The sequence below is a fragment of the Sesamum indicum genome, linkage group LG11, assembly GCF_000512975.1.
Source record: "Sesamum indicum cultivar Zhongzhi No. 13 linkage group LG11, S_indicum_v1.0, whole genome shotgun sequence".
Lineage (NCBI taxonomy): Eukaryota > Viridiplantae > Streptophyta > Magnoliopsida > Lamiales > Pedaliaceae > Sesamum > Sesamum indicum.
Window position 1 is genome coordinate 14,700,360 of NC_026155.1, and position 19,098 is coordinate 14,719,457.

The 19,098-nt window shown below is 37.3% G+C and overlaps 2 protein-coding genes across 4 annotated transcripts; both read left to right on the plus strand.

Moving 5' to 3' along the window:
* Positions 826-15,724, plus strand: LOC105174569 (symplekin). Of its 2 annotated transcripts, none has more exons than XM_011096713.2 (28): positions 826-1,232; positions 4,028-4,187; positions 4,727-4,819; positions 4,886-5,000; positions 5,155-5,323; positions 5,400-5,574; positions 5,841-5,975; positions 6,059-6,598; positions 6,878-7,528; positions 7,612-7,680; positions 8,356-8,472; positions 8,566-8,811; positions 9,943-9,990; positions 10,089-10,229; positions 10,427-10,582; positions 10,658-10,720; positions 10,816-10,923; positions 11,006-11,089; positions 11,403-11,450; positions 12,137-12,211; positions 12,679-12,774; positions 12,849-12,929; positions 13,016-13,087; positions 13,774-13,818; positions 13,897-13,980; positions 14,743-14,846; positions 14,922-15,095; positions 15,250-15,724. In XM_011096713.2, exons 1-27 carry the CDS (start codon positions 1,012-1,014, stop codon positions 15,064-15,066), a joined length of 4,041 nt encoding a protein of 1,346 aa, XP_011095015.1. In that variant the 5' UTR covers positions 826-1,011; the 3' UTR covers positions 15,067-15,095; positions 15,250-15,724. The 2 variants fall into 2 exon arrangements, with proteins under 2 accessions (XP_011095015.1, XP_020553429.1); XM_020697770.1 differs by having other exon boundaries at positions 15,292-15,724.
* LOC105174570 (dnaJ protein homolog 1) lies at positions 16,330-19,038 on the plus strand. 2 transcript variants are annotated; one of them, XM_011096714.2, is made up of 3 exons: positions 16,334-16,690; positions 16,769-17,202; positions 18,466-19,038. In XM_011096714.2, exons 1-3 carry the CDS (start codon positions 16,526-16,528, stop codon positions 18,905-18,907), a joined length of 1,041 nt encoding a protein of 346 aa, XP_011095016.1. In that variant the 5' UTR covers positions 16,334-16,525; the 3' UTR covers positions 18,908-19,038. The 2 variants fall into 2 exon arrangements, with proteins under 2 accessions (XP_020553664.1, XP_011095016.1); XM_020698005.1 differs by having other exon boundaries at positions 16,330-17,202.

The following is a 19,098-nucleotide window of genomic DNA, read 5'->3' on the forward strand; positions in this document are numbered from 1 at the left end:
GAAGAAGATGGAGGTGGGGGTGGGCCCGGTGGGGGTGGGGGTTTGGGGGGTGGGGGTGGGGGTGGGGGGAATGGGGTATAATTATTATTTTTTAATTTTTTTTATAAATTATAATTATATGTATTATAAATATATGTTAAAAATTATAAATTAAAATAATTATATATTAATAAGCCTAGTTGACCGGTTTGACTAGAAGGGTATTTTAGTCATTATTTCTAAAAAAATAGATTCAAATTGACCAGGGGGCTGTGTGATTATTTATTGGTAACCTAGGGGTGATTTTTGATATTAAAAATTTTATAAAGGGGTTTTTGATATTTTGTTATATCACAGGGGGGCAAAATGGATTTAACCCCAAATTATATTTAATCAAACCAAATCAATCATAGATTAAATATGATACACTTATAATATAATCAGCCACTTTTATTAAATTATACATTAATCATATCACAAGTATATTATACTTATTATATAATTAATTTTGATATGATGAAATTCAATCTAAATTAAAATCTTTCCCACAAATAAATGAGTTTATGTAGCCCTTCAAAGTGACAAAGGGCAGAGTGATCTAGAAAATAGGGCCTCACAGAGCATCAATATTGGGCCTCCACTTGGACCATCTTTTTATTAAGGCCCAAGAAGGTCTGGAACCTATATGAAGTATGAACGTATCACTTCAAATATTCATTCAAGTTACTGAATGGGCCAGGACTTCTTATGAATTAATTGGGCCGAGAGGGATACTCAGCCCATCCATCACGAACCATGCTTTTAGTTCACTGACAAAATCCTGCTTAGCTGTACTTTTAACACAATCCCGCCTTCCCGGAGACGATAATCCGGCCACGGGAAGTTTATTCCCACACTCCCACTCTCCAATCAAAATATAGTCAATTTCTCTTTAAACTGCCCTTCAGTTCTCAAAATTCCATGGTAGCTTTATGCGTTATGCGAGAAACCTAGGGTTTCTTTGTTCACTTTTCCCTTGTTGCGACAGAGGCAATGGTGGGAGTGATGGCGGCGGTTTCCAGAGCGAAACTCGCTAGCCGAATCAACTCAATTAAGCAAAGCGGTTCCGCTGACATGGGGACGAAGCTGGACAAGTTGCGGAGGCTGCGTGACGAGCTCTTAGCCGCGGATTCTGTGCTGCTCGTGGACTTCCTCTCCCCTATTCTTGACCTCCTTTCAGACCGTTCTAGCCCAGTCCGCAAATTCATTATTCAGTAAGCGCGTTTGGTCACATATTCTTGTTGTACATTTGCATGTGTGTTTGATTTGGCAAATTGTATATGTGTGAATGCATTTTGTTCATAGGAGTTATTGTATAGTAGTTTAGTACTTCTCTGTACCTTTTCTTTTTTTATTTCTCTAAATGTAGACTGCTTGAATTGTTCATTGTGCTAGAGATGTTAATTGAAAACTTGTTTTGTTCCTAAGATGAGTTCAGATGTTTTTGATCTTAGCACTCATGTCAAATGGGCCGAGTAGGTAGATCTGGAGAAGGATAATTGTATAACAAATCATTGGCTGATATGCAAAAACATCAACAGGGCAGGATAAATCAAAAGAGACTCCTTATGTATTTCTGGTTAATCAATGGTCCTTATTAGGATTTAGTGTCTTCTAGAAATCAGTGTTCTCCATACAGTTGCTTATAATCACTGGGGAACAGCTCGGTTCATTAGCAACCTTACTTGTTTATTATGCTTAGTCTGTTTGCAATTGTCTTCGTACCCAATGTTTCGAAAACTGAACAGAGCTTGGAGCATACAGGGTACCGGGTCACTGGTGTCACCAGTTGGACCGAATTGAAAACACCAATTGACCAAGCTATAATATATACATGTCTATATGTATATATGTGTAGCATACAAATTATGGCAACAATTTATAAGATGAATACTGTTTATACAATTCAATTAATTGAAAACAAAAATTTAACATTAACAACAATGTTTTCAGTTCTGTATTCAAATTAACATTAACAGAAAATTAACATTGCCATAATGTATTCAAATTAACAACAGGTTTGCTGTTGAAACAGCAACAGAGCTGCCACTGTTGCTGTTTCAAGAGGCGCTACTGTTGCCTCTGTTTGGAAGCAATAGAGGTAGTGGCAGTGGCTGCTGCCTCTGTTTGAATCAACAGAGGCACCCGCTGACTGTTGCTGACTTGACAAAAGAAAAAAGTTTGGTGAGTGGAAAAAGCTTGTAGAACAGGACTTAGGGAGATGAAGAAGAGGGGAAGAAAGGAATTTATCGAAGTTTGGTGGTGGTGGCCAAGGGCAGTGGCTCTGAGCTACAGTTAGAGAAGGAGGAGAGTTGAAGCTTCTTGGTCTTGTATTGGAGCTAAGCTGGTGAGTGAAGAAGAGTGAAGAAAGGAAGCCTTATTTTCATTTTCTAGGGGTGCTCACGGTGCGGTTTCGGTTTTTTTTAAACCTATTTTCAAATCGAATTGCCATTGGCGGTTTTATAAAATAATTTTTTAAATTGCCACTTTTGAAACCAAAATCAAAGGTGCGGTTTTGTGCGGTTTCGGACGGTTTGGTGGTTTTAATACTTATAACAAAAATAAGACATTGAGACTAACAAAAATCAATAAATGAAACAAGTGTTTGCATGTAGCAAAAAAAAAAAAACCAACATTATGCACCATAGACCACCAACACTTCCACAACTTTAATTAAATTAAAATATAAGATCATATATATTAATCCAATAAGGAAACACTCAATCCAGCAAAGGCCAATGGTCGATTTTAGAGAGAACAGAGATAATAGATAACAAGACACAAAAAAGAGAGCGGTAGAGAGAAGAGGAAAAGGGGGACAAAAAAAAGGGGAGAAAAAATGAATGAAAAATTGAGACAATAATTTAGATGGGCTTAAAACTTGAATGGGCTTAAAGAATTAACGTTAAGTCCAAATATAAATTTTATAAAAATGAGCTTTGTAATATGTATCTTTGATAACATATGAATTTTGAGATTATATAATTCAATTCAAATATGACATTCTTCTAAAAATGAATTATTTTATCAAATTATTAAGCATATTCATTGATGCAGTGAATGCAAGCTCCTATTGAACTGGTGGACAGCCGATCTAATTCCTCATATCCAACTCTCGCGTCCCTGTATTGAAAGGAGAGGCACCTTAACTTCCATGCAGTGGATTCTCATACAAAAACAACTTGCATTCTAATCCAGTTATTCCTCCAAAGAAATATTATATATATAATTTAAAAAATAATTATATATTTAGTGGTGCGGTCCGGTTTTTGGTGGTTTTTTAAAGTTCTAAATTAAATCCAAACCAATAGTGCCATGCGATTTTACTCTAAATTTAGAATTGTGGTTTGAAAAACAAATCATGAAAAACGGTATGAGTCGGTTTGGTTCAGGCGTTTTTAAAATTTTTTGATCACCCCTATCGTTTTCCCACTTTGGCAGTTCCCTTTTTGTGCAATTTTGGTGTCCCCCGCATAATGTAAGCTGAAAACAGTTTTCAACTGGTTCACTGGACAGCTAGTTTTGACCATTACGTCCCGGTATCGACACACTGTTTTTTAGGTCAAACCCGGATGGTCGAAGGACCGGTTCCTGGTTGGACTGGTCGAACTAGCCATGGTTGTATCCGATGTTTAAAATAAGTATTCTTTTGGATTGTTCTGTTTGAAATTGACACTTATTACTTGTGCTCCGTGCTTATGACTGTATAAAATCATGTATAAGTATGCAAAATATCCATGCATATGATGGATGTGGTGTTTCCTAGTTTTAGTGGAAACTTGTAAGGGAAGCCATTTAATTCTCTCTTCTATTTTGACATGCAAGTGTTGTTGGCCATAGGTCTGGTTGGGTTATCTTATTGGATCTGACCTAATTTTGGGGGTTTATATATTGCATTTCTGAGTTCTCTGGACGGTGTAATGCAGTGAAGTACAAAAACCAGTGTTGAAGAGTTTTTAGGTCTCTATTTTGTACATCAAGACCTTGATAATGGTCTCCTTTGATGTAGGATGATTGGTGAAATTGGTTTGAAGCACTCGGAGTTGTTACCTGATATTATACCAGCGCTGATAGCTGCTTTGAAAGATGATACACCAGCTGTTGCTCGACAGGCCATCACATGCGGTGTTGATATATTCCGCTGTTCTCTGGTCAAAGTTGCCATCCAGGTTGGTTCAGGTTTTGGATCCGTAGCATGAAAATCTCATATTATAATTTTGATATGGCATCAACATGGTTGGACTGTGGTAGTGGTGAAATTCTAGCTCACATTTTAAATCCTACAACTTCATTGATGCTAAGAATCATGTCTATTGTTGTTTATCTGGCATCTTGTTTATTAGTTAATACTTGTCCATATGGTTTATCTAATCTGGTCATGGATCGGTGACTCTTGAGTGTTTTTCCTTCTTTTCTTTTGTTTTCCTTACCATTTATGTTACTTCTTAGTTTCTTGTTACACCAGAATAAAGTCTTTTACCGCTTAAAATAAGAACTGAAGTGATATACGGCTTTCCTTATGCAAAATTTGCCTGCTACTAACCACAGTTTGGTTGTAGCATGCAATACAGTGGTAAATGATGTGGCCTGAGTAGTCGGAGTTGCACGCCTTCTTCCCCCTTCCCTATTTTTACAATTTCCATATTTCCAGTATGCTGCTGTGAGGAAGCCTCTCTGCCACCATATAATGTTACATATTGTTTAACAGGGCTTGTACTCAAGTGAGTTCAACGAATCACTGAAATCATCATGGGAATGTGTGCTAAAGTTTAGAGATGAAATATACTCCATGGCCTTTAAGGTAAGTGTCACTTAGAGCTTGAAGACATCTTTGTGAACAGTGTTTGACTACTGAACATGTTGTAAGGTGGGGAATGATGGTAGAAGATTGCCTGCATTGAAGTTTGTGGAATCAATGGTGCTACTTTATACCCCTGATCCTAATGGCTCTTTGGAGCCACCACCTGATCATGTTTCTGAAGGTAATATATACCTACATTTTTATGGAATTTGTACTTTACAAAATAAGGTTCTGGCTTTGTATATGGACGGAAACTACATGCAGAATGTATATTGTGTGGGTCTATATTGCATGTGTGTATATATATATGTCTGAGCTGCTTACTTTTCCTGCAGGGAAGTTTGAAGAATTCAATGTCTCATGGCTGCGCGGTGGACATCCAATACTCAATGTCAGAGATCTATCAGCCGAAGCAAGCCAAAATTTGGGTCTACTGCTGGATCAGCTGAGATTCCCTTCTCTGAAATCACATAGTTATTTGGTGATGATTGTGCTAATTAAAAGGTACACTCTCTTTATCACAAACATAGGCATACCCCTCTATCACATAGTTTAATTCGTCTTCCTTCCTATTTCTTAGTCTTTCAACAGTTGCAAGGAAGAGGCCTGCCTTTTATGGTCGCATACTGCCAGTTTTACTTGGATTGGACCCTTCAAGCTGTACTAGCAAAGGCTTGCATCTTGCTGGGGTTCATCATGCTCTGAGAAGTGCTTTTGAGTCTTGTTTGAACTGTACACACCCTGGTGCTGCACCGGTATGTTCTTTTGTTTTCCTTCATAGCTATGATTACTGTTGTGCCATTTTTCCTACTGGCTCTAATTGTCATGCATCCACTATTAAGTGTCATTTTCATTTAGTGTAGTTTATAACAATTCACAGAGAAATGTTTCACTTTTACTATCAATGTTGTAGCCAAATAATTCTATTCAGATTTGTATGGCTCGATAATCTTTTAGCTTCTTGAATTCCAGAAATGAATGATTTTCCCCTGTAGTTTATCTGGATTCTTTTGTTCTCCAGTGGCGGGATCGCCTTGTTAGTGCACTTAAAGAAATTAAAGTTGGAAGACCAACTGAACAGGCTAGAAATGAAATATCAGAGAACAAGGGAAGAGAAGAGTGGCCAGGGGATGCATATGTGGTTCAAATTCATGAGGTATTTTTTCATCAGCTGATTATTCTAAGGACATCCATCTAAGAAGAGAAATGTATGGAAATGATTCCACAAACTTCTTGCAGAATGAAAAACCTTCTGTAGCATTTGTAACTGAACATAAAAATGCTGGTAGAAAAAGAACTGGAGTGCTAGATTCATCAGAATTTACTCAGGATGACATGTCTGGAAAGCGTGCCAGGTCAACACCTGACAACTTAAAGGAACCAGGACATGAAATCAGCGGGAGACAGGAGGGGGTCTCTTCTAGTGGGCAAACACCATCCAGAGAGGATTCAGATAGTGGACCTGTACAGCAGCTTGTGGCAATGTTTGCTGCATTGGTTGCTCAGGGCGAGAAAGCCAGTGCTTCTTTGGAGATTCTCATCTCTAGCATATCAGCTGACTTGTTAGCTGAAGTAGTTATGGTTAATTTGCGGAATCTTCCTCTGCAAACCCCTACATCTGAAGCGGATGAAGAGCCACTTACAGATATGGTTGCCTTTCCTGATACCCACATCAAACATTTGTCTTTGTTGCTTAGGGACATACTTTCAGAATCTATTCCTCTGGAGAAAGAAACGGGAACCGAGGATCCTCATCACTCGGTATCTAGTGGGCTTCAGGCATGTATCTTTTTCTTATTTAAATCTAATTCTGTGGTGCTTTATTTAATGTCAGGCACTTAGTAATTTCTTAGTTTTCCTTAAGATAGCAACTTATTCATTTTTGCTTCCTAAATTCCTAATTCTGGGTGCTTTATTTAATAGTCAGCACTTATTAGTTTCTTGTTTTTCCTTAAGATAGCAACTTATATATTTTCGTTTCCTAAATTCCTGACTGTAATGCTGTTGATCCATGGCTTCCGTTGCTTGTTATTTGGCGTGACTTGATTGGAATTGCAGCAAACTCAAGAAGAAGAGGAACCGCCGGCGACTATTGCTGATAGTAATGTTGCATATGATGATTTGAATCGTGCAAGGCAAGAAACAGTGCATGTCAATGAGTCTGTTTCCCCTGAAGAGATTCCATCTGCAATGGAGGCTGGTTATGGAGCGATCACTTCTGTAGTCATTGAAAATGAAGGTGTGGGAAATGAAATACCTGGACTTGCTTTATCCACTGAGGATGATGCTTTGCCTGAAGATGCTGCTGTTTTTCCAAGGGCCTTGACTGAGTTAGAAGATGCCAATCTGACTGATTTAAATGATGCCAATCAGGAAACATTTACTAATTTAGGTAGGATGCCAATAGAATTAGACAAGACGCAGATAGAATTAGCTCAATCATTCTCTACCGATCGGTCTGAGGAGCTTAGCCCTAAAGCAGCAATCACGGACACAAATAACATGAATTCCTCTACTGCAACTTCTGTTGGGTTATCTTCCCAGTTGGTTCTGCCCAAGATATCTGCCCCTGTTATCTGCCTTGCGGATGAACAAAAAGACCAGTTACAACAACTGGCTTTTGTGCGCATTGTTGATGCTTATAAGCAGGTTACTGTTGCTGGAGGGTCTGAAGTCCGTTTTTCGATTCTTGCCCATTCAGGAATGGAGGTAAAAGCACTCTGACGTTTGTGAACCAGTAGCCCTTTATGATGCTAATCACTAAATGCTTGTTGTGATGTTTTCTGATACAGTTTCCATTGGAGCTCGACCCATGGAAGTTACTGAAAACACATATACTGTCAGACTATGTAAATCATGAGGTAAATGAAGATCTACTTCTGTTTTCTTTGGTTGTAACAGTTGGCGTGATTTCAATATGCTTTTCAATTTATATTTCATGAGTTGAATTCTCCTGATTCACACTCGAAACTTGTTGAACAGAGCATGAGGAACTATATGTATAGTAACTTCGTAATATATTTGGTAGAGGGGGAGAAAATATTAATACTTCTATTGCTTTTCCCCACAGCCTGCTGTTTCTTTTCTTAATTGTGTGTGGTTTTGGATGATCTTTTCATGGTATGGCTTCAAAAACCATGCTAACTAAGCTGAATACATAGTTCCATTATTTTTCCTTAAAATAATAATTTATCATAAATATATTGTTGCCTTCTAGTAGAGTTAGCCGAATATCTTCGAGATTGTAAAAGCCCAGGATGGGAGGCTCTAGCATATAAGCAGCTATATCCTGATGTATTGTTATTGTTGTAAATTTGGAAATTGGGATAGTTATTATATTACTTTCTCTTGTCTTATCCAGGTCTCCATTCCCATCAACTTTTGTTTTTCTTGATCTTGCCTATTCTTTAGAACCTTCGTATTTATTTACTTTTCTGCCTCCTCTGATGTTCTGCTTCCATTGTCCATCTTTCTGAGGCATGTTCTTTTAAGCTCCTCGTGATTTCTACATGTGGCTGATTAATGTACATCTTCAGGGGCACGAGTTAACATTGCGCGTGCTATACAGGTTGTTTGGTGAGGCAGAAGAAGACCGTGACTTTTTTACTTCGACAACTGCTACATCTGTATATGAAACTTTTCTTCTCCAAGTGGTGTGCATTCATTTCCAAGTTTCCAGTTTGTTCCTCTTGAATATCTTGTGAAATTTCACTTTCATATCTTTATTTTCCTTTCTAATAATACAGGCAGAAACACTGAGAGATTCTTTTCCAGCTTCTGACAAATCTTTGAGTAGATTGCTTGGTGAAGTCCCATATCTGCCAAAGTCGATATTTGAAATGTTGGAGTCCTTATGTTCTCCTGGTAGTAGTGATAATGATGATAGGGAGATGCAGGGTGGAGATCGAGTTACCCAAGGGCTGAGTACTGTATGGAGCCTGATTTTGACGAGACCTCCTATTCGAGATGCTTGCCTCAAAATTGCTTTGAAGGTGTCACTCCAGATACTAAATTTCATGGCAGAATTTTCTTTTGATGGACTGGATTCTTGTCTCTGTCTATTATCTTGATCATTCTCTCGTGTACAGTGCTCTCACTTTTTATCTCCACACACATACACAATCACTTGTATGTGCCTACTTGTATGCAGACAACATACATACTACATGCATATGCTGTAATAGAAAGTAATAGACTGTTGCCTTTTTATACTTAAATGGCCCTTGCACCTAATCAAGAGTTTGTCAAAAAATGTTAGTTTGCTCCAGAAAGAGAAAAGTGAAATTAAGGTACTTCCCTTGGCCGCCATCTTCTTGATTCATTCATTTCACATTTCTGCCCCTGACACAGTTTCTGCTGTTATAAGATTCTCAAAGCAGCGGAAAAGTTCCTACTATTATGAGATTCTTAAAAGCACCAAAAGTTTCGAGGAATCTGATACTACTTCCTAGCGAGAAAGGAAGTTACAAGACTTGAAGGCAAACCCGTCCTTGCTGTGAGATTATTTTACTGGCCATAACTTCCCTTAGACATCAACAATCAGCCTCTTTCCATCTTGTCTGCCTGCCCATCAGCCATCAGCCATCAGCCATCAGCCATCTTCACCTTTAATCCTTTTGTTTCACTGTTGTGATCTGTGAATGAGGTGGTGGTTCGGGTGGACAAGAGTGGTATTGGTGGCAGCCAATGGGTCTTGGAGAAATGCTGACTGATAATCTTTTTATGCTTTTTGGGTCATAACTTGTCCTTCCAGGTTAAATGTGTCAGGTGAGAAGTAAGGAATTGTACAGACACAAAAATACATATTTCATTTTCTGAATGTTCAAGATTGAATATCTTCAAGTCCGGGAGCTTGAGGGTAGCCTTTAGAGTCTGTGGCAAACGTAATTCCTTGTTATGATATATCAGCCAATTCCTAGATGTTGACTGTTTTTTCTTTGTTTACTGTTTTCCTATTTAATATTGCAAAATTTGACTTAAAAAATTCCATTATTTCGACCAAAGTATTTATATGAATTGCTCAACCTGTTCTGATTGAGAAGTCAGTATGAATCCCTGTGCCTTGTGTCTAGTTTCTCATCCAATTTTCGTTGCTCTGACTTTTATGTTTGATTTTTCAATAGAGTGCAGTTCATCACTTGGAAGAAGTACGAATGAAAGCTATACGTCTGGTATTTATTCACAATTTCTTTTACTAGAGATTTTAATGTATTCTCCAAAAAGAATTAAGATTCAGCAGCCTTCATTATGTTATATTTTGACTTTCTAGGTGGCGAATAAGCTTTATCCTTTATCATCCATATCTGAAAAAATCGAAGATTTTGCCAAGGAAATGTTGCTATCAGTTGTAGGTGATAATCAAATTGAAGTGGAAAAAGAGGCTGATGGAATCCATGCTGAACTACAAAAGGTAATAATTGAAAAGTGAATGTCATCTCAATAATCAAATCGTCTTGCATGTGAATGTCATATCAAATTTTTTTGTACTCCACATTTATAGTGAGTTTGGTACTATTGAATCACTTGTTCGGTTTTGTCCCATCTATGCTTTAACAAACTGGTTCCTATATCTCCATATTTTAGAAATTTGAAATTCATTCTATTTAGGATGAGAATCCTTCAAGTGAAAAACAGTCGGTGAGTTTGGCAGTTAAAGAGATCGCCGTTGGTAATCATCAGAACTCAGCATCTGAAAGCATTCCATTGTCTATGATAGCTGAGGTGCAACGTTGCATGTCCCTATATTTTGCATTGTGTACAAAGGTATTTCTGTTGCTTTTCAGGCTTGATGATTTGGCTTTATACTTTTCAATCTAATATATCATGCTTGGTTAACAGAAACATTCCCTTTTCCGGCAAATATTTGATGTCTATAAAGGCACATCCAAGGCCGCAAAGCAGGTTTTATTCAATCTCTTAAACTGTGTCAATAAGGGGCTCTACATACGTCCAGATTTGCTTAGGATTATATGATGACCAGCTTTATCATGGAGCAGGCAGTTCATCATCAAATCCCCTTACTTGTTCGAACTATTGGCTCGTCCAGAGAGCTCCTTGATATTTTATCAGATCCACCAACTGGAAGTGAAGGGCTTATAACTCAGGTCTTGCTTTTTAACATAATCTTCTTAGGGCTGGCATGTGTGTAGTATCTGTTTTGCCTCATGCTTGCTTATGCAACTGCAGGTTGTGCATACACTTACAGATGGAACAGTTCCTTCTCCGGATTTATTAACTACTGTTAAGAGGTTATACGATACAAAGCTAAAGGTAACTAACAGATCCATATTATTGTCTGTTCACTATCTTTACCCTACTCAAGTCTTTTACTTCGGTGATCAAGTATTCCCTTCTGAAATTTCAACGTTATCATCCAAGTACCATAATATATGTTACTTCTTTAAACAACTGCTAGTTCTATTACAATGCATTTTCATTGGTTGCAGTCACTTAGCTGTTATTGTACTTGACAATTCCTGGCAAATATTTTTTATATAGTTTTTCTTCCTCCTGCCAGACACCATCTACAAAATAAAATTTGTAGCTTTTGCCGTTCTAATTTTTGTTGCTTGCTTTTTCGCAGGATATAGATATTCTTATTCCAATATTAGCATTCCTCCCAAAAGATGAGGTTAAATTCGCTTCCTTTATCTAGTTTTTCCTTTTTCACCTTCTGATCATGACTGCTCCTGGTACAATCTTTTTTTACAGAATCTTCTTTAACTGAGAATATTTTCCAGATGAGTGAGGGATTTCGTGCTTTTGCATGTTGTGTTTTTCCCTACTTCTTAAGAACTCGTTTTTCATTGTTAATTATGATTTCTATGAAACTGTCATTGCTATTGAGTTGCTGCAAATGACCAACCTTAGCTAAAATGTAAACGGAACATTCAGGACAGCTATGATTCTGTTTATAATGCAAATGATTCAATGGATAATACCGATTAATTCACTTAACTTGTTTCAGCTTTGTGTAAATTTTGTGATCATAAAAACCATCAATAAATTGTTTGCTGGTATTTACCACTGATAAAACAGTGTGGAACGTTTGTATACTCTTCTTGGTTTTGACCTCTTGCTACCAATAGGTTTTCTGGTGGGCTGCAGGGTGGTTTTGAGTTTATTTGTCTTTTCACATATTATATACCAAATGTGGCACTTAGTTCATGAAGGTTTAAATTCAAACAGTTGCAAGTAAATTAGTAGTGTCTTCTCCCCAACCTTAAATTCTGTCGTCCATATGCATTTAATCTTTTTTGTTCTCCTTTTTTTCTCATTTACGTTTTCTTACAAAAATAATTGTCTTCGGCTTGCCAGGTTTTACTCCTTTTCCCTCAGCTTGTTAATGCACCTTTGGATAAGTTCCAAGTTGCGCTTACTCGTGTTCTTCAGGTATTTTAATATTCAGTGTATCTTGACCAGGCATGGTATTTTACTATACTTGCGTTATAGGGATAAACTTTTCATGGATTTGAATCTTAAGGATTTGAATGTGTTATATCAAGACAAGTCTGCTTTAGGGAGTAGTTGTCTTTATGTACACTATGTTCTTGGGCCTTTTTGATCCCTTGTCTTGTAGGTAAGAGATACCAGTTTAATGTCGAGCTAATTATGATGAATTGATCATAACCTTCCCCCAAATATTTGCTGAAGCAACATGCTGAATATCAGTGTTGTGTGTATGGCCTTTAACATCCAATTTTTATGACCCTCTTTCTTCAAAATTCTTTAGTCTTCACTGTATCCGATGTGTATTTAAATAAGTGTCCCAGAAAAAAGGTGACGAGGTAAAAAACAAATCATGATTTTGATGTTTTTTATTTCTCACCTAAGAGTTTTCTTGAAATGCTATTTCCCAGGGGCTAAATCATTCTCCACCAGTGCTCACTCCAGCCGAAGCACTAATTGCGATCCATGGGATTGATCCTGATAGAGATGGAATTCCATTGAAAAAGGCAATGATTGTACTCATTATGTATCTCAGTTATTCTGAATCTACTTATTTACTGAAGAATTTCTTTCTAAGCAGGTCACAGATGCCTGCAATGCTTGTTTTGAGCAGCGGCATATATTTTCTCAGCAAGTTCTGGCCAAAGTCTTGAATCAGTTGGTAAGAAAAACTTTTACTAACTTGTAACATTCTCTCCTTTTCAATTTAACATCTTAATGTACAGTAACACTTCTATGGTTGTGCAGGTTGAGCAAATTCCTCTTCCCTTGTTATTTATGCGCACGGTATTGCAGGCAATTGGTGCTTTTCCTTCTTTGGTAAGGCACATGTGACCTACCGACATCTTGATTCAGTTGATAATTTATCTACTTGATGTGCTTGTGAGGATCAGTATTCCATGTGTACGGAAAATCAGTCAGAATATTACACTATGTTTGTTTTCATTTTCAACTTATTTCCGAGACAAGTCAAAACATACCCAATGTTTGTCATCATTCAAAAACACCTTATTTAGGTGTTTTTAACTGTTTTAGCATAAAAAACATACATATATATATACACACATATAGACATAAATATATATAAAAAAGGCATGATTTGACAATGAATAGTAATTTTTGTCTCCCAAAATACAACATTAAACATATAATACTTATTTTAAATTATCTCCAAAAACAAATCCAAACATACATACTATCTCTAACACACACTTGTTTATCTTTGTTTTTCTCTCTCTATTTCCACAAAACACAACAAAACACTTAGAAAACGAATCCAAACATTATGTTAGTGTCTCTGTTATTAGATTTCTTTTCTGATGTCCTTGGAGCAAAGTTTTAGAGTTTTATTCAAATTAGGTTGTCAAGGTTTACATTGTGAACCAAAGTAATATTAGGTATGGCACATAATTATTGACTATTTTCCTGATTGCTTTATGGTAATCTCTGAGCGCGTTCGTCATCCTTCTGCTACCATTTCTGACTTTTCTGGATAACCTTTTCAGGTGGAATTCATTATGGAGATCCTTTCCCGTCTTGTAAGCAAGCAGGTACCCCTTTAAAGACAAGTTCCTAGTTCCACTTCTCTTGTTTAGCGTACTACTTTATATAATATTTATGAAATGTAGATATGGAAATATCCAAAGCTGTGGGTGGGATTCGTGAAGTGCGCTCTTTTGACAAAGCCACAGTCTTTCAGTGTTCTGCTTCAGGTGTGTGTTTGCAATGCAGTCAATTATCAGTTCTTTGGGTTGTCAGCCTCATCTGTTATCGTTTTGTGTTCTACTTGGTTAATCACATTCTTCTAGATATGGATCTTTATGTTTACTTTTTCCAACATAATCCCTTTCTTCTGTGAAAAACTGAAACTCTGTTAAAACAGTTTCCTATTTGTCATCATATCTGTTTTACTTTTGGCATGGATCTATATATTTTTGTAAGTAGTTCGTGTGGCATATACATGGATTAAGCACACTTAGTCTCTGGTCCTACAACAACATAAAGAGTAAAACTGCTAATCCACATTTTGACCGTAAATGACATGTGTTTTTGTTACTGAATATACCATATATTTCTAAAACTATTGAGTTGATTAGTTGAACTATGTCATTCATATACATAAATCATCATGCATAAATTGTAGCCGCAGCTCTTTGAGTGGGAAATCCTATCGCTGCTATTAATCTAAGAGTTGGTGGTCTTGTTGAAAAAAACATGAAATCATGCTAAGAGTATATTCATCATAAAATATCATATCTCGAGAAATTGTACATATGTACCTTGATCTTTCAGTATAACATCTGTTCCTTAACGGGATGAACAGAAGATTCAAAGGTGTAACTAATATACGTATAGCACTTGAAGATTGACCTACAAAATGCAGTTTTTTGGAAATAAACTAGTAACGTTTTTATCCTGGGATTTTTTGTTTGATGTACTTTCTTCTAATTGGAATGTTTGCCATGATCTTTCAGCTACCTACAGCACAGCTTGAAAATGCTTTAAATAGAACTCCTGCTCTCAAGGCTCCCTTAGTTGCCCATGCAAGCCAACCTCACATAAGATCTTCGCTTCCAAGGTTTAAAGTCATTATATTCTAGTGGGTCATTTTTCTTTTCTGTTTAAGAAGTTAAATGATGTATTCTTTTTCCAGGTCTACCTTAGTGGCTCTTGGCTTAGTGTCAGAGCCTCAAACGTCTAATCAGACACAGCCAACTCAAACTCAGACTGCAGAGACAGGCAATTCAGAGATGGAAGCAGCGACGGATAAGTCGAAAGAATCATCTACTGCCAGTTGAATTGAGGACTTAAAACTTTCATTAGGATGGTATTGGATATTTTTCCGCTTCTTTTTGGCTTTCTATTATTATTTCCTTTGATTTTCTTATCCTCATCTTTCAATGAATTTCATATGGTTTTATTTATCCACTTACATTTTATGATCCTCTGGTGATCTTTTCTTGTTCTTCCAACCTTGTTAGATAAACTCGGTGATTCAGACAAGACCATGCTTTTTGGTTCAGGAAATTCAGCACCTGCTTCTATCAGAAGAATATGGTCTTCCAGAGAATCAATGGTGAAATCATGATGGAAAATAGGAAGCTGAACCATGGCCGAGTGCCTCCCGCCGGTCTGCCGATGGAGCTTTTCTCGAGTTAATTGAATTGTTCGAGTCACCTTGTATCATATTGTGCTATTCATAGTTTATTAGTAAAGAGGGGCCATCTGCTTTCCGATACACAAGTCTCTGGGCATATCTTACTTAAGTTTCTCCAGCTGAGCATGTTGTAGCTTTTTTCCTTTTACTTTTTCTTCTCAAGAGGTATCGTCTTCTATCCTTCTATATTTTTACTCATCAAATGTAATTCCTTATCAGTAGGATGACAATGTTGCTATTTCATCATATAGTAACTCTGCAAGAGAATTACAGGAATTTTCATTTAATTGTTGCATCAATACTCCTTTGCAACGTTTAAACACTGTTCTTGGTATGTAACTCCCTTGAAGTTCTCAGCGTTCTGGAGTGTGATTTCAAGTTCATTATCTTACGATTACTCATACATGTAAAGGTATATAGTTATGTTTAAGAAAATGACTTAATTTTGTCGATTGTTCATAAATAAAACTACTGCGCCGGCTAATAGTTCCACCACATAACATGGATAACAAATACATTTCACCTACGTTATTGGCAACAAAGAATTAGATCAAAATTCTATTCCTCAAAATAATTATTGGACATTTATTCAAGAAAAAGATAAAATTACAATTGTAATTATAAATATTTTTTAGAATTAATGAGTTTCTAATTAATATTTCTTCAGCACACTTTATTGAAGGAGATATTTATTATACAATCTGCTGATTTCAATGCTGTAAATATAATTATTTAAATATTTGTAATTACAACAGATTTTATTGGAGCTGTTTGTACTTTATCCTTAAAAAACATGGGGAGGTGATAAAGATAAAAACCAAGAGAATTGGTGATCAGGACTTCGTTTATGGGCCAAGCCCAACTTTTTCAGCCCAAATGAAAGATAAACCCAGCCGACAGAAAGTTGAGACTCCGGCAGGAGATCAACTTCAGCTTTGCCTTTTCTACTGAAAAGGAAGTAAGTTGGGAGAAGGTACTGAATTCTCATCAAATTCTTCAGTTTCGCAGCATAAATCTTTGCACTCAGCAGAAAGAAATAAAGGAAGAAACAAGGAAAAAGGTTACAAGTGGATGATTGGATACATAGCAGGTAGAAAATCATGGGTGTGGACTACTATAAGATTCTCCAGGTGGACCGTTCCGCCAAGGATGACGACCTCAAGAAAGCCTACCGCAAACTTGCCATGAAGTGGCATCCCGACAAGAACCCTAACAACAAGAAAGAAGCCGAAGCCAAATTCAAGCAAATCTCCGAAGCATACGACGTAATTATAGCTTTACTGCTCTTGTTTAATTGTTTTTGTTATTTAATTCCAATTGTTTATTTGTTTATTTATTGTCAGGTGTTGAGTGATCCGCAAAAGAGGGCAGTTTATGATCAGTATGGGGAGGAAGGGCTAAAGGGGCCAGGTCCGCCGCCCGGTGCCGGCGGATTTTCCGGCGGGATGGACGGAGGTGGACCTACATCATTCCGGTTTAATCCGCGCAGCGCCGATGACATCTTTTCGGAATTTTTTGGGTTCGCGAGCCCGTTTGGGGGGATGGGAGATATGGGTGGTGGGTCGAGGGCTGGCGGGTCTGGTCTCCCAAGGGGTATGTTTGGGGATGATATTTTCGCTTCCTTCAGGAATGCTGCTGCCGGTGGAGAAGGAGGCTTGGGTAGTATGCCTCGAAAGGCTGCTGCTATTGAACGGACGCTGCACTGTAGTCTGGAGGATTTGTATAAGGGGACAACTAAAAAGATGAAGATTTCTCGGGATGTGACGGACTCCAGTGGGTAAGACTTGATCTTTGTGTGCCATTTAGCTGATTTATAGATCGGGTCATTTGTGTTTGAAATAAATTGAACTGGATTTGTTTCGTCAAAATGGAATTTTCTTTCTATTTATACTAGTGATTATATTCTTGTCAACTGGAAATTTTCTGGTGTCTGTAGTCACTTCTGCTAGCGTTGAGCTGTTCTGGTCATGTCCTAGCTTATTGAGTTGTAGGTTTCTGAATCTGCTATCTCATCTCGTATAACTTTCACTTGTTTAGAGAAGAGAGCAAGAAATAAAAAAGATCAACTTGATTAGCTTATGGGTGATGTTTCTGCAAACACTGACAGAGAAGAGATAAGATAGTATACTGATGCTCAGCATTCATCGTACTTCTTACGAGATTCGCTTGGTCCAAATCCCAGATTGTGCATTGTAAAGACACAGCTCTATAAACTGCTGCATTGCCAAAATCTGATCAATGTAGTATCTTAAATTTGGAAAATCAACCTCGAGCAAAAGCAGAAACTAAATAATTCCAGAGGTAATTAAGCAAAAATAACTAGTTAGGCAACTAGAGTAACAACTTCATGCTGCTCACTTTCTCCACCTCGCAAATATTCTATGGTTCTTTTACTTAGGGTAGAAAGTGATTCATTGTAGAATAAGATCAAATGTTTGACTGTCTTGGTATGTGATCTCTCGAAATTCAGACTAAAAGATGCCTGACAATCCGAAAGTTAAAGTCAATACACAGTTGGATACCAGAGGGCAGTTGTAAGCTTGGTGCTCTGAATGTTTATACAGGAGTCAAAATTTTCTCTACCCCTTGTGCTGCTACTGCTAACAGTCTGTATGAAATATATTCTGCGTTTCATATATAAATTGTTTGGTGGATGGGGTTCTCATTCTCTTAGGTATCTTATGATGTTACCGTAGATGAATGAAAATTTTATGCTTTTACATTAGTTTCACAAGTATGTTAGGTTTCAATTTCGGACGCCTTTCAGTTGATGCTGTTTGCAGGTTCGATGAAACCGTCTCTCATACTCTGTTCCTGAGCTGAAGTTATTAATTTCATAATCCACATATATTAATGTAAATAAATGTATATCTTCCTATGGAGATACTTGTCATTTGATGTTTATAGCCTAATTTTTGAGATACTTGTGCTGGCCTTTATGATCCGCATATTACTTTGATTCCATACTGTTATCAGCACATAGTTCTAGTGATCACGAGTGCTTACGGATTGCTTCTTTCTGTTATCTGTGTGATTGCAGGAGACCCACTATTACGGAGGAAATTCTTACAATTGAAATAAAGCCTGGGTGGAAGAAGGGAACAAAAATAACGTTTCCAGAGAAAGGAAATGAACAGCGAGGTGTCATACCCTCTGACCTCGTCTTCATCATTGATGAAAAGCCTCATAGTGTGTTCAAGAGAGATGGCAACGATCTAATTGTCACCCAGAAGATTTCTTTGATTGAAGCTCTGACTGGTTATACCGTCCAAGTGACTACGCTTGATGGTCGGAATCTTACAATACCTATTAACAATATTGTTAGTCCCACCTATGAAGAAGTTGTTAAAGGTGAAGGGATGCCCATCCCAAAAGAACCTGGCAAAAAGGGGAACTTAAGGATCAAGTTCAACATTAAGTTTCCCAGCAGGCTTACTTCGGAGCAGAAAACTGGCATTAAGCGGTTACTAACATCCTCTTGAAAGGCTAGTGCTGGAGCGTTGTGATGTTTTTTCTCGTTTGTCCAGGTCTGGTTGAAAAATTATGTGGGAGTTGCTTTCAGAAACAGTTGTTCAGGTCATGATTTATGTCAAATGTTAATTTTTTGGCAGCATATCTATTTTTAAGTTTTGTCATCCCTCTTAGTTCCAGAAGCTTGATTGACAGTCATATT